General features: G+C 38.9%; 1 protein-coding gene across 1 annotated transcript in view; it reads left to right on the top strand.

Moving 5' to 3' along the window:
- The first annotated feature begins 2,214 nt into the window (after nucleotides 1-2,214).
- Nucleotides 2,215-16,165, top strand: part of NOX3 (NADPH oxidase 3) — a 41,423-nt gene continuing 27,472 nt past the window's right edge. The window contains exons 1-5 of the mRNA XM_086877342.1: nucleotides 2,215-2,908; nucleotides 3,572-3,667; nucleotides 3,870-3,980; nucleotides 5,767-5,851; nucleotides 14,374-14,519. Of these exons, the coding sequence (XP_086733468.1) occupies nucleotides 2,864-2,908; nucleotides 3,572-3,667; nucleotides 3,870-3,980; nucleotides 5,767-5,851; nucleotides 14,374-14,519 (483 nt within the window). The 5' untranslated portion in view covers nucleotides 2,215-2,863. The remainder of the gene's footprint in view (nucleotides 2,909-3,571; nucleotides 3,668-3,869; nucleotides 3,981-5,766; nucleotides 5,852-14,373; nucleotides 14,520-16,165) is intronic.

Raw genomic sequence — 16,165 nt, 5'->3', positions numbered from 1 at the left:
ACTTTATGAATGTTCTCAAACTGCAAAAGAGTTCCCCCATCCATAATGTGGCTGTAGTTCATAAAAGAAAAAAAAAATCCTTTTACATTAATGAGGCAGTTAAATATAAAAAATAAAGCCCCACTATGAGAAAATCTCTAAAAATTATATAGCTGTTTTTTAATGCTACTAGTCACTCAGCCACTGTTTATGGAAATTCAGTGTTCTTTTGTAAAGCTAGAATCAGAGCACTACAAAATAACAAATACAAGATAATAAATATAATAAAAAATACAAATACAAGCACTATAAAATAACAAAATAGAAGATGAACCTTGGCCTCTGTTCCCTCAAAGTTGTCTTCATAGGGAAAAACAAACAAATCCCCCGCACACAAAAAAAAAAAAAAAAAAGAGAAAGGGTTTGAACTCTAATTCAGTTCAACAGTTTCTCTATTCACAAAAATGAATGGTTTATCCAATATAATGCTCATCTTCCTCATCCATAAGAGACAAATCTACCTTCTGCTTCTTGAACATTTTTGGGAAATATTAAGCCAAGATAATGTAAAAATTAGAGAACACAGTAGTGCCACCACTTTCCAGAGTCTAATACAAAGCGTATTTTCTGATACAGTCATCAATTAAATGGCTTCAGCTGGTCTGCAAACTTACAGCACTCTGGCTCTCAGGATCACTTGTTTACCTATACCCATCTCTGTATGTAGCACAGTGAAGCTTATAAAGTTAATCCAGGTTACTAACAGACATAAAGTCAAGCACACAGGAAAACTATGAAAAGGTTAGGGCAGAGTTCAGAGCCAACTGAAATGATTTTGCCTTTGAGAAACAAGGCAGGCATGTCTAATAGTAAAAACAGGATAGCCTAGCAAAATGAAATATGCATTGGTATGTGTATGCAGTCTCATGCTAATAATTAGTCTTGCAAAGGGTAAGCACTGTTCAAAGTACTTTGAAAAAATTACTAACAACCTCAGAATAGAGGCTGCTGTCAAACAGAATAGAACTAACTGTGATTGAGGTCTGTAGCAGTAATTGATACAAACATTGACATTAATGCTGAGATACTTACATGGAAGAATTCAGCACCTCGTAAACCTCTTTCCATGCAAAAACTGACCTTTTAAGCTAATGACAGAATTGCTTGTCTCATGCATAGGAATTCCGCATGGCGAGTACTGCTTTCTACCCAACTGCTCAAATGAACCCCTTTTAATCCTTCTGTATGTCTTTTTTTAGGACAGTTGTAGCTCATGATAATGATAAAACAATAACAAAAGGGAATACCATTACATCTTTAATCAATAAAATGTCCTTTCTTGAGTCTCGTCTGAATAGTTTGTGCTAGGAGTTGGCAGAGAGAACTGCAAATCGGTATAATAAAATGATGTTTACCGGTTCCTTTGTACAAAATGAAGCAATAAAGAGCTTTTCTGTTAACTTTATGTTTTTATTGATAGATGCCATACTCAAGACCACACACATTACCATTATATATGAGAAAAAGCATAGCTGTTTCAACAGACAAAAGTTAAAGTGCAGTTGATTCATTGGCTCCTTTAAGAGGACTGGCATCTGGACCACATGCACTTCAAAGTCAAATGCTGTACTGAGATGTGCTGCTTTGAAGTACAGCTGCTGATCCAGACAAATTTTGGAGCCTACACCAGCATATGAATCTGCTGTACTCTGAAAAAAATCTATTTCAGATGCCAGTTTTAACTCAGTTTAGAAAATTGCTGTCTGGATCGGCTGAACTTCAAAGCCGAACATCGCAGTGCTGCATTTCCCTTTGAAGTACAGCTAATCCAGATAGTGGATTTTCTCTCCCTCCTTTTTTTTTTTTTTTAAGTAGTTAAAATTGGCATCTGACCTTACTAGTATTTCTCCTTACCATCTGCACATTCTTTTCCCTTCTCCCTTATTTCCTCATCTTTTGACCTCTGAAAAATATGGCAAGACTCACTATCATGTTAGCCCCTGCACTACCAAAGCAACTATAAAGGGGGCTGTTGTGGGGACAGCCTGTATCAAGTTTCATAATGGACAGTGGCCAAATACTGCACATGGATTGTCATAAAGTTTGTTAAATAATACTTAATTTTACCACCCAATAAAAATAAAGCTCAAAGCAAATCCCTTGTAAATGTTCGCATTCAAAGCACTCATAACGACATTCTCACGGTTCCGCTAACTCATATTAACGGCCATTAGCACTGGTTTAAAAAGTAGCTGAGCTTGATAGCATTTCAACTTCCAGAAATTTTCAGTAATTTCGCCACAGAAAGGTCTCCTTCACAGGCAATTCAGGAAAGCCTTAAGGAAGTGGTTTTAGGAGAGAAAGAATGAGATAACTACAGGCAGAATTTGCACAGCTTCTGGCAAGGGGAGCCAAGGGTAAAGGCAGCGCCCTCACCAGGACACACTCCCTTATCGCGTACACAGCAGGGATGCTGCTGTTTGCTACTGAATTAAAAGACAAATCATAAAGAAGTGTTGCACCCTGTTCAAAAGACAAAAAAAAAAAGGGAAAAAAAACCCCACCCAAATACATGTTCGTACAAGAGGACAATTTAATGACAGCATCTCTCGTTTGCTGAGAAATAATTCTGGAGAGAAAATGGACTGGATGATGACCAGCATTTTTTTTACACAGATCAGGAGACATGTCACTCAGGTGATCTGTTCTTGTCAGGCAGTCTTTAATTAGAAAATTCCTAGAGGGAACTCATGCTCCCACTAGGTGCTTATTAAAAACTAAAGACAAAAGGAGTTGGTAGAAAAGCCCAAGGAATGGACAGAGAACTCAGGTTACACTGAAAGGCAAGAGTCAGCTGCTGCTAGCACAGGGAGAGACACTCAGGATGGCATGCTGGATTTTGAATGAAAAACTCTCAGTGCTGTTATTAGTGAGTATTTTTAGCATTAAAAAACCTAATTGGATATATATAAATATTTTAAGCTTGTTTAAAAGACATTTTATGGTTTGCTTACAGTAATACTCCCAAGCTTAATGTAAAACTTGCTATAAAATATTCAGCAGCCTTTTTATAACTAGTCTTAAAAACAATTTAGAGTCTTAGTGTTTTTAATTATTTTTAAGTCAATGTACTTTAGTCGTCAGATAAAGGGAGCTGGGGTTTGCAATTCTAATTGAAATTATATTCTGATTTATTTTCAAACAATTTGGTGAACTGTGTATGGGGAGCAGAGAAAGGAAATTCCTTAGCTCTTAATTCCCTCTGTTTCTGTGATTTTTTAATTTTAGCATTCATTTCCTTTTTAGAGACCAGGTTAAGACCTGTGCTTAAAAGTGAGTTTACCATGACACAGTAAACATCATTTATATCCTTTACTGGGGATCTGGAGATAGGACTGTAAAACTGAATTTGCCAAAATATAGCCTCATTCCAGCAGGCATTTTTGATTTCTATCATCTGTGATCAAGAAGTGCATTGCACACTGATTTTGGAACATCTCTCAGATTCTCTTAAAACTATAACCATAACCAGTTTTATATACATTTAAAAATATTGTCAATATCACTAATTCATAGCCTCTCTGCTTTGTAGCTGGTTTGGCTGGGACTGAACTTCTATTTGTTTATTGATACCTTCCACTGGTATGAAGATGACAATGCTTACATTTATACACGGATTATGCTGGGAGTAAGTATGAGTTTGATTGTTAAAGGGCTTCACAAGAAAAATGTATTTGTAGTCTGATTTTATTTACATCCTTTATAAAACTTTTGATGCTTCAACAGTAATTTTCCCATATAAGAGTATTATATTAATATAGTATTTTCTTCCTTTTGCTCTTCCTATACCAAGCTTGTAATTTAATTTCTTTATGCTGTTCTATGTACAGTCAACCCTGGCTTGGGCAAGAGCTTCTGCATCGTGCCTTAATTTTAACTGTATGCTAATCCTGTTACCAGTCTGTAGAAACCTTATTTCATTCTTAAGAGGAGCAAGCATTGTAAGTACCATTTCTCAAATAGCCATATTATCCTCTCTTTTTTATTTCTGTAGTTCAGCAGTATTATCCATATCAAACATTTTCCAAGGAATTTTAATTTTTGATAGAGAAGCCTGTACACTATTGCCTAGTTATTACCATTTAAATTGTCAGTATTCATGACTGAAGAGAAACAAATGACTTGTTTAACACAGTGCTCTAAATGCAACACTGATTTTGGCAGCTGCTGCATAGCATGGTGTCATGAAGAGAAAAGTGAGAAGCTACAAAAAAAGGACATAATAATGCCATTTGGCCAAATGGAGAAAATTCATATCCATCATGTGTATTCTCTGTAGCTGCAAAGTGAAAATTGGAGAAATAAAATGTTCAGATAGATAAAAATGTTCTAAGGATAGTTATGAACATGTTTAAACACTTCTGTCTGAGTGGCTGCTATACAGGTCCTCATTTGTGGTAAATGCATTTTTGTAACAGAGGCGTTCACATTAACCTTGGGATCAGCACAGGAAGTACTTAAGGCTTTAGCTCTATTAGCTATAACTTCAACTTGCACTGAATTATTGTAGTCAGAGCAATACCAATGTCACATCTTTGGGTGAAAAAAAAATCACTGATCACTTCATGACTCCAGGAAAAACAGGAATTTAAAAATGGTAAGATACAGTTACTTTATAATAAGCTGGTTCTTATTTCAGTTCCACCATTTTTCTTTCCGTGATTGTTAGGCTCAGATGTTAAGCATTATTTAGGCTGGGAATCAACTTATGTAACTGTTTGAGTTCAGGAGCTGAACATTTACAAAAAAAAAATAGAAAATGTGTCCTGGCCTTCTGAATCACTTTGTAAATTAGCACAGAATATATGCATGCCCACTTAGATGTTAAGAACTCAGAGAACTGGAGCTCTTCTCACAGATAATATTTTGTTCTTCTGGATAATATTCTCCTCTCGAGGAGCTCGCTACAGAGCAACAAGACTGCTCCAGCATGGCCAGCACCAGGCTGGATCCAGTGCCTCTCCAAGGAGTGCTGTGTATTGACATCGCACCCCGTGGTTCTTCACATTTTTGGAAGACTTATTAGCTGGCAAACAACATGGATACACGCCAGGATCTTTGGCATGGTGCCATGCCAGGTCGTGTGAGCAATCCAGACACCCACACCACCACTCAGAGGCTGAATCCTGTCGGTGAGTGCTGTCTGGGTCACAGCAGAGCGTGTTAGTTTTGGCTCAGTGCAGCCAGCCCCCGGGCCCAGGCTGGCTCTGCGCAGGGGCACCCAGCTGGCTGCGAGCACACCACTGCCAAGCCCTTCCAATAATGGCAGCACGGCTCAGTAACACATCAGCATGCAGCCACCTGAGGTCTAGACAGCCTCACCCTCCTGGGGTGTGCATTTCCTGAGAGCAGAGAAAATGTTTTCATTGCACGCTGGCTTTGCCAGCGCTTCAGCTCTGCTGTGCTAAGCTCACAAAGCAGTGGTGGCCCAGCCTGGTGTCCCTATACCAGCAAATGAGTTAATGTCAGCTCAGATAAACCACTCACAAATCACAGTTAAGTGTAGCAGAGCTTTATCAAACCCTTTTTTGAGCCCCTGTATAGGATGAATAGCTTCAGAAGCCCTGGAGTGCCACTCAGGAAAGTTACCTGAGTCCTAAAACTAACGCAAAACTTCCACTGAATTCCTTCAGCGTTCCATTTTCAAATGTACTGAACTCTTCTCCAAAATGTGAGTTGTAAACACCAATAGGAATGATATAAAACAAGTTCTGCTTTTTCACCAAGTGCTGTGGAGGAGCACTGAGGAGACAGCTTGACAAAAACATCACATTTCACAAGATGGTTGCCTATGGAATAGCGTTAAATGCAAGTAAGCTTTTTTGGTTTTATTTTCTTCTTCTTTGCCTTGGAACTGTTCTGAATTTCACAGTGATTCTGCCTAATGCTGTAATCCCCATCAGCTCTGAGATGTGATATTTTAGTGCAATCATTTGTTGACTGCAGCTTTAAATGTGTGTAGGAGTCCCATCTGATTAACCATTTGTAATCTTTTTTGCTTGAGAAGAGTTTGACTGTTAAGGAAATAAACTTTCAATCTGAATAGTAAACACCAGTTGTCACTTAGTTAATCTGACCAGCTTGTGTGCTCTTAAAATTTAGTGCAAATAACTTTCATTGAAACCCTGGGGATGTCTGGGGAGATGACGTAGCATTTCTGTCTGATTCTGTAAGGAAATGATGCTTATGAGTCACATCACACATCTGCCCACCAATACATCTTCACTAATTTTTCAACCAGGTAATAAGTTTAATCTGAATTTGAGAGAGCCAGGTGTCTCAAAAACAATGGATTTCTAGATATTTATTTGGAGTAGGTGGCTGATCCAGAAACTAACAGCCCCCTTGAAGGAAAAACAGCAACTTGAGATAAAAATTTATCTATTCTGTTGGTCCTAGTGACATATGGAGCTGTTTGTTCATGTGGCTGGGAAAAAGACATGGCACCTTCCTGTTTTCTAAGTTCTTTTACTACTCTAAGTAGTAAAAGGACCTGGACAAGACTGAAGTTTGTAGGAATTCAGAGGACCCAAGGGGAACAGGAGATAGCTTGAGGAAAATGGGATGTACAGAGAGGAATGAACAAAATCCGATGTGAAGAAGGACATGAGCACACAGAGATGGAGAGGTATCTGAGATTAGATAGATAGATAGATAGATAGATAGATAGATAGATAGATAGATAGATAGATAGACAGATAGACAGACAGATGGATAGTTCTCTTAGAAAATGGGAAGGAGACAGAGGAATTAATCAGGGCTATTTGAAAGCATGAGACATTGCAGGGTAACTGTTCTACCCCCAGGCTGTCAGAGCAGATTCTGGTCCCAGTATCTTTTCCAGCCTGCGTGAGGGAGCTGCTTTTGCGTGTACAGGCTGTTAATGTCCTCATGCAGCGAGACAAGACTGCAAAGCCAGGATTGCCTACAGGAACCAATAGCTAAAGTTTGTCTCCTGTATGTCATGCTAAAGAATTCAGAGGGGAGGGCTACAGGATGCAAACATTCATTTTACAGTGTATTATGATGAATTACTTATCTGTCATGTCCACTCATTCATCAGAGTTCAGTTTTGCCACAGAACAGGTTCCTACAGAGTGCAACATTGCTTCTTTAATTAATAAATCAACCCAGGAATATAAATTAACCAACTTAACTTGGTGTATAATAAGTCATGTTCCAAAAAGAAACCAAAACTGTACAGTCAAATCTTTTGTGGTTTTGGTTTTTACATTAATATCAAAATGTTTGCTAGTGCATTAATGTGGACAGTCTGTGAAGTGCAAGTCTATCAGAAGAGTGATTACCTTAATGGTTTCATGAATTTCAAGGAAACGGACACACAAGCCAATGTGAAATGACAGAAAGTATGATCATATAATTCTTATTTAAATCACTCTCTAGGGAGAAATCAGGGGTTCATTTTTGGGTTGTTATTTAGGTTGGTTGATTTTGTTTTCTAAAATATAAAATGGAAAAATAGTTGATATTTGAGAAAGAAAACACAACACCGGGAAGTCTAATAAACAAAGCGTGACAACCTATGCATTCCTGCTTCCTTAACAGTCAAGTGAGAAACATTTATCATATTTGGAAAAACACTACATCACTGTATAGTCAGACTTGCGTAAAGAATGGCCAGAAACTCAATTGCCTGAAATTCAATTTAAAGTTCATAGAAAAATAAAATCTACAGAACACATTGTGACAGAAAAGCAACATTTCAGAGTGATAGCCACAAGTACACTGAATCCTTTTTAACAAAATCTAACAGTGCTAAAATGATGTGTAAATAGATGCCATTTTCCTCTCAACTGACACATTATTTATCCTAGTACTACCTATAATGCCTTTTATTACACAAAACCACAGTCAACTCCTGTTAGTCTATTGCAATTTAGTAATTGTTAGTTAAATGGATGCTCACCCTTGTATGATCAATAGACTAAATCTGGCAGCAAGAAGTTAAACCAATTTGAAGATCAGATCAGTAAGCTTAGCCTCACAATATAAAATTGCAAACTCCTTTATTATTAAAGTAACATGTATTCATCTTAGCTTGCCAGGTGGTGTTATTCCAGCATATTTATTTAATAGTGTGCTAAAAATAGTCAGTGGAACATTAGTATTGTCTGGCTTCTAACAGGCAGAGAGCTCAGCTGAGGTGTGCCTGGCCTTGGAAAAAGTACATCTGTACCTTTAATTTTTCATCAGCTCTAATACAAATTCAAAAGCAAGCTTTAATTGGTCAGGTCATAAAGGGATATAATTAGAGACTAGTGGAAGAGGGAAGTTGGAGGAAAGAGAGAGAGTAAACAATGCTATCTATAATCAAGGGCATCATTGAAAATTCAGTAAAGGGAATTCTGCTTAGTTTGGCTTCCTGCGTTCTGCATGCCTGTCTGTGATAAGAGCTGTCTGGGAGTTATTCAGCCACTAATAAATCTTCCTTATAGACCCGTAACTCTGCTAGAATAAAATCAGAGTTTCATGCACTCTCAGTTTGATCAGTGCAAATAATTCTTGGCTTTGTAGTGGAAAAGAGACTATTTAGTTGAGACACAGCGGTCTGAAACATAAAGACACTACAAGAGATAGCAATAATATTTTCTACAAAACCTACTTCTTACTTTACTGGTTTTACCCACTCAAGAAAGCACATTCATACATTTTCTGAAGTGGGGAGTGTTGGAAGGATATTTTTTTTTTTTACTTTAATATGCTTGGCTTATCTTAAAGATGAAACTACTTGAATTGTTTTGGTGTTTGCAGAAAGGTCATGTGGATATTTTGCTCCATCAATCTTTGAATTATGATATTAATAAAGTTTAAGCAATTAAGGGAAACTAGGGAAAGAACAGCAAGGTTGTTTGGAGTTAGGCTGCTTGAAATGGTGATTCCTGCTCCTTAAAAATCCCAGCAAAATGTTCTTTAAAAACATGCAAAGTGCAGAAGGAAGTATGGTGATGCCAGGTGTGCTTGGCTTCTGACAAGCACTGAAAAATCTATGGCTAAAAATACTAGGAAACCTTTCCATTTTCAATCACTTTTTGGTAAACTATGTGAGTGGCTTTGGTGACCTGAGTCACAATTTTGTGTAAGCGATTAAATTTTCAGGGAAGCAGTTTTCTACTTCCAAAAATCACAGAAAATCATACTTCCATTAAACATTTTGTTTTCTTTTTTTCAGTCAGATTGTTTAAATCCAGACTTAGAGCAAGTACTAGGAAGGAAACAATTTTAAATTGAAGATCATGTGCTTCCAGCTAAGATAAAAATGGTCCAAGTCATGTTCTTTGATGTTTGTAACCATTCTGAAAAACAAAATACAATGCAAGCACATGTGTGGTCACTGTTTTAATTCTTATACAACCTGTGCCTTTTTAGTCCACAAGACATCATGATGTTGAATTAGGGGTTCTGAATAACTAGGAATGGCACAAGACAGTGGGTGGAAAAAAGAATCCCAGCCTTGGTCAGGGGCAGAATTCTCCATGGCTGGGTTATCTGCCTGCAAAGTTGTTCTATTTGTTGTGGGCTGAAAGGCCAGGATTTGACCCTTTGGCTTTATCATTATTGGCTGGTTAATCAAAATGTTTAACTGCTAGCAGCAAGCTCCAATTTGATTATTATCCTGTACAGGCATGCAGAAAAAGTGAAATCTTGTCCTCAGATAAACACATGAAATTTCTGTTTAGTTCAATGAGAGCTGTGCATGCTTCACTGAAGGCACAATTGGCTGAATAAGAGTAGCTAAATTGACCATACTTTCAAGATAATTTAATTATATCTCTTTGTATTTAAGGATATGTACAGTAAACACCATGATCTAATAGCAATCCTTTTCCTCCCTCTCTCCTCCCAATAAAGCCTTTTATTTGATCTCAGAGGTGGACTAGATAGAACATCTTAGGGTCAAATACAAATTAATGTATGTTAAGTGCTTCAGAGGTTCCAGATGTCATTAAAAACAACAAAAATCCTTCAGTCTTCATGAACTGTTATAAAAAGAACTTTGTTTAAGGTTGGGTGATTTATTCCATATGTTATTTCTGCACATGCAGAATGAGGAAAAAATTGAACCAAAAACTCTGAGACATAGTTCCTTAAACTTTGCCTTTGTGGTTAACTCAGATAAGTGGTGCAGAGGAAAGAACTACCAACTGTGGTAAGCTGAGATTTCAGAAATCTGCAGATTAATTTTGGAATTGCTTAGTAAATTCTATGCACTGCAGATGCAAAGGCCTTCAGAAAATGCAGTTTAGGGCTGTAAAATATTTTAGTTAATGGCAATGTGTTCAGCCAGACCTTTTATTCTGCTACAACTATTATACATTAAATGAACCACACTGAAAATGGAATTAGGTCTCAGAAGTATTAATCTAATAACACTCCAGGCAATAGAGAAGATCATGGGAGACTCAGGTAAACCAACATATTCAGTACAACGTTAGTTTGAATGTAATGTTTTTCAACGTATCATTACGCTCTGTAAATTAACAACTACCACAGCATAGCTAGCAGAAAAGAAAAATAACATCTACCCTCCTGTTCATTCTGGAAGTCTTCTACACTTGTAATATCCTCTACCTGTCAGATGACAGCTGGAGAGAATGTCACCCAGAAGGGAAGGTGTGGTAGATCTCAAAGAAGAAGGTATGATGATGTTTCCATTGACAGAAACGCAGGGGAGCAGAGCAATGTGCAAATGGAAAAGTCAGTGTCCCCTGATAGCCTGCAGAAAAGTCTTACTAGGCTAGGTTGTCAGAAGTGGAGCTCTTCTTCCAGGGGAAAGTTGCAATATGAGTACTCCTCATCAACTATAGTCTCAAGACCTTCTTGGAAAACTATATCCATGCAACCCATTTTTTTTCTGTCCAAGACTAGAAATACTCTGTTAGGGAAGGTGGACCTCTGTCTGTTGGAGAAAACTAGCACCTCATTTAACTCTCGACACTCAGCATTTACCAGATAGCATTATATATCCTGTCACTGCTGCCATGACTAGAACTTGTACAAATCATTTAGAATCCTGCACTTTAGGGAAAGCATAAGATTTTGTAGGTTTCTAAACAGCAGAAATGTCTTCATTTTGTGTGAATATTTTATAGTCTGCAGTACCACTTTAAACAAATCTATTGTTTTGAAGGTGAAAGGGAGAAAGTGTTTTTTGCTATGAACACAGATTCAAACCTCCACAATTAGCCAATGTCACAATTCTAAATGAGCAAAGATATCCAAAACCTGCAGCTGACAGACTGCAAGCAAGCTCTGGTAAAACAGCACTATGGATCCTAACTGAGTGAAACTCTCTTGGTCCCTAGGCTATGGGGACTATCATGCCAGAGTTATAAAATGCATCCTGCGGGTATAGAGGGCAAGAAGCCCACATCACAGTAATCACTAGTAGGTGCCAAAATAAAACTGCTTACTAGAAGTCCACTTAGAGACTCATTGTCAGGGTTTTCCATCCTTTGAAAGTTTTCTTTCCTCTTTCCTCCTTCCCTTAGCCCATAGCAGGCAATGTGCAGCATGTAACTCCACGACTTACTGAAGATGGCAATCTGTTACCCCACACTCCTGCGCTACGAGCGAGCTCTTTCAGATGTCAAAAAAATCAGGTCCTCATCGAGCAGTGACTTGGTTCCATTCCAGCTGGATCAGATGACATCCTTACCAGACCAACACATCTGCTCTGAAAGAAGCCCCTTGTAGGAACATTTCCCCCCTTCCCACTCAGCACTTAAATGTGCTGTTACACTTAAATACATAAACAGTGTTTATATACTGCTTATACATCAGTTGTGCACTGGGGAACAGATTGCCACAGCCCCCACACAGCTGCCACCTAAACCATGCAGCTCAGAGCTTCTTGGGCTCTTGGGTTTTGACAGTCTAAATCCACACATCTCATTCACTGCTTGTGGTCCGGTGTCACCTCACTTCCAGTGTCCCAGCACTGCCAGGCTGCTGGGAGCACACTGCCATGCACAGGCTCCAGGAAGCATCTCTCACCTGATGCTGGCAAAGTTGTTTCTCATGCAGCACCTAATCCACAACAACACGTGCAGGACATGCAAGGCCACTGTACCATCAGTACCTTCTGATGCTCACAATCATGTCATGCACACCGTTTCACAAAATGACCAACCTTCAGCTGAAAGCTGCTTAGATTGCTTGATCCCATTACCCCATTTATAGAAAGGTTATTTTAGAGTCTCATTCCTTTGATGGCTTGAATCTGTCTTCTAATTTCCAGGCTCATTTTATCTCTCTGCAGTTCATACCCATTTGGATTCAGTCTCCATCCTGCTGAAGCTATTCCAGCTTGTATAAATAATTTATTATTTGCTGGGCCAAAGATTCAGGAGAAATGGGAGATTGATTTTGCATTTTGGGTGCTCAGGATATTCGCTTGGGATGCCTATGTCAATAAATATTGGATTATTTTTATTAAGGGCTTCATCAGGAGACAGCTCAAAAGAGAATAACCAGTCAACCCAGTGACTAGGACATGTGATTTGGTTTAAAGCCTTACTTTAAATTTAGTGTAAAAAGGATTTTAAAATATATCTTTCATCTCCCAGTGAATTTCTAAGCATGAGGCAATGAGGTGAAGCAGGTGTCAAGGAGTGGCGGGGGGAGTCCCTAAGTTAACATTACATTTTGAGTGAACAATCAACCAACCACAGCACATCTACTGCTCTAGAAGGATCACCTCAGAAGTACAGAGTGAAAATAGCCTCACTCCAGCTTGGACACAAGGGATAACTTGCTGTTGGGGGGAATGTTTCACCTTCTTGCACTGCCTGCTTTAACTGGGTCCCTGGCCAGCATCCTACTTTAACTCTTGTTCTCATGGACACAGCTGTCCCCAGGAGCTGAAGAGGAGCTGGACTTTTTATCATGTGGAGTGAGGGAGCCCACTAAGGGGGTAGGCACATAAGAGACCAGCAATACCAAGGTCCTTATGCATTTAATCCTGTGTTTACATCTATGATTAAACAGTGACTTGTATAGTAAGACACTACTTTCATCCACATAGTCACAACTAAAAAAAAAGGGGAGAAAAAGGCAATAAAGGAGGAGAGGGAGAGGGAGAGGGAGAGGGAGAGGGAGAGGGAGAGGGAGAGGGAGAGGGAGAGGGAGAGGGAGAGGGAGAGGGAGAGGGAGAGGGAGAGGGAGAGGGAGAGGGAGAGGGAGAGGGAGAGGGAGAGGGAGAGGGAGAGGGAGAGGGAGAGGGAGAGGGAGAGGGAGAGTTAAAAAAAAACTTCTTTTGAGAATATTGTTCTGGGAAGAAGATCATATTTGGTTTACGACAAACAATGCCTTTAAAAAGGTTTTTTAAATGGTCAGGGACAGAAACAGATAACCACTGAAGGAGAGATGCTAACAGGAAGCTAATTATAAAAACTAGAAATAACTGTGCTGTAAACATATAATTATCTTTCATTGTCATTTTTGCATCCTTTGGCATTTAATATCTTGCATTAATTACAAGTTCCATGTAATGGATTTTAGAACCTCTCATATTGAAAAATGAAACTGTGCACCTAGCTTGATTACATCTTTATCTATGTTAGCCAATAATAAAACAAAGTCCTTCCTTTTCCACTCTTGAAATTATACTCTTTCCCCAAAGAAAATAATTACAGGGGAGTTTTTACTTCAATCTAAGGCACTTTTCTAAACTGACCAGTTCATATACCTTTTGGGAGCAGGCCAGAAGTAGAGGTGATATATGATACTCAGGACAAATCAGATCTTACCCTGCAATTTGCTCTTCTCCCCTTAAATCATAGTTCCTGTGGCTTCCTCAGGCTCCACCTGCATAAAGTACTGCTACAGACACTTGTTATTTGGAGACAGATTTTGAAAGCATCTCTAGTGCAAGTTGCAAACTGTTGCATGCCTAAATCAGTCAACTCAGTGTCCTGTGTAGCAAGGGCATGGTACATCCTAGTATATTAATTAAAAATGTGAATTTTAATCAGTTTACCTAATTTTGAACAATTTAAAGTCAGAGGTGTACACTTCTATATCAGTTCTCAAGAGGTCCTCCTTTAATGACGTTGGAGACTGCAGGGCACTTGACTGTAAACCTGGGAGGTGACCCTGAAGCTGTTCCTATCCTCTCCACTGTGAAGCAGTCTCTTCATATTAGACATGCAGTTGATAAAATTCTCTTTTTACCATCATCTTAATCCACGCAAAACTCTCAATTTATGCCCGAGCTTTTCAAATAGTTCACAGTGTGCATAATGAAGTTCCTTCTGGCACTGTGGGCACATACAAGAGTGCCTGTAATTTCACACCACTCTTTCTCTCCTGCAGCCATCCATATTGTTGCCCACTCCATCAACATTGAGCGGTATCATTCCAGCCAGTCAAAAGAAGCTGGGGAGCTACGAAATAAACTTTCTGGTCTTGGCAAGAGCCCAAATGAAAGCTACTTGAACCCGATCAGGACCTATGAAACAGTAAGGTGTCACTTTTTAGGTTTCCTCATCTAAAAAGTTTTCCTCTGTGGATTCTATTGTCAGTAGAACTGTATTTCAAAGCCTTTTAACCAGAGCGAGAAGGTGCTGCCAAAGGTTAACCTCAATTTCAGCTGAAAACACTTACTCAGAGCTGCAATTTTCAGGTTACTAAGCTCAAAGAAATGTCTATAGTATTTTAATTAGTTTGTCAGGAGACAGCTGGTGGGGGGAGGATAAGGAGCGTTGTGAAGAGTAGGCAATTAAATAAACCTGCAAAGAATTTTTAAAAACCCCAAACTAAACTATCAATACATGGAACAACTTATTTTCAGAAAGAAAAATAACGAAACAGCAGTAGCACTTCACAATATTTCTTTCACATTTGCTGTTTGTCTCTCCCCACGGTGGTGCAGCACCTTCCCAATCCGGGGGCTGATTCTGCCTCGTTATATGTGGAGTGTGGCTGCTCAGGCAAGAGCACCTTCAAAACTACCCAGAGGGCTGCTGCACACAGGAAGCAGTGCAGGGGGAAGTTAGAGCTGCTGTGTGCTCTTCAGAGCCTAGCAGGGCTACAGGATCCTCAACCCATAAATGTTCCCATAAAATGGAAAAAAGTGGCTGTGTCTCACTTTTTTGGATAACCCACAACAGCATCATAAGCTCTCCTTTATCATATTCATAACATATAGAAAAGCTGAGCATGTTTCTCTTTGTGTTGCATGTAAACCATGGAAAATAAGCTTTTCCCCCCCATATTCTATTATAACACACATCACATTTATGCTATAAGTTTCCTTGTGTATCCTGTTTTGTAGTTACATATTCCAGGGTTGAAATGGCCCCAGTGAGACTCCCATGCTCTTTAGAAAATGCCCACACAGTCAGCATGAAATAAGGACTGCCTGAACACCACGGGTTGGTGCTCTTTGGAACAGTGATGTGCTCCACTGAAACAAGAAACCAAGTGAGAAGATGTCTGGACAACCACTGATAGGATTCAACAGAGCTTTTAAGCTGAGAGGCTTGTCCTGCTCTTCCTTAGTTCCTTTCCAGTTTAGATAGCACAGGGTTTTCATCTTTCAAAATAAACAAATAAACAATTTCAAATATGAAGAAAATCAAGCAAATTGATGTAGTCAGTGCTATGAATGCAAGTCTTCACATTAGCATTGACAAAGCAGTCAGGTTAATCAGAACAGGAGAGCAAGCCAAGGGCTCTGCTTCCCAGTCTTTCAGTACACCAAAAGACCACGTTCATGTCCGTGAGGTGCTCTGCAGGAGCAGAACAAAGCTCCCAGATATGGACAGGAGCTTACCATCTTTCAGTAAGCATTTTTTTTTCTCCACTAAGCATTCCCATAGTGATATAATTGTGAGGTAGGCCTCTAATTAGCATTAAGATCCTAAATACCCTTGAGGAGGAAGGCTAGAATATTTTGCGATTCTTTCTCAGATTTCTCACAACAATACACTCCACAATTACCTTTCAATTTACAGCCTAGGTTTTAATCTAACCTCTAATATTTATATTTCTTTTATCACTCACTTATGTCTCAGTACTTAAACTCAGAATTAATAAATTATGAAGAGAAGCAAACAAAAGATTGTTTCTAACTTCAGAGGAGAAAGTTCTGAGATCAACAATT

Source organism: Cyanistes caeruleus, chromosome 2, assembly GCF_971803275.1.
Source record: "Cyanistes caeruleus chromosome 2, bCyaCae1.hap1.1, whole genome shotgun sequence".
NCBI classification, from domain to species: Eukaryota; Metazoa; Chordata; class Aves; order Passeriformes; family Paridae; genus Cyanistes; species Cyanistes caeruleus.
This window is presented reverse-complemented; position numbering and strand designations above follow the sequence as displayed.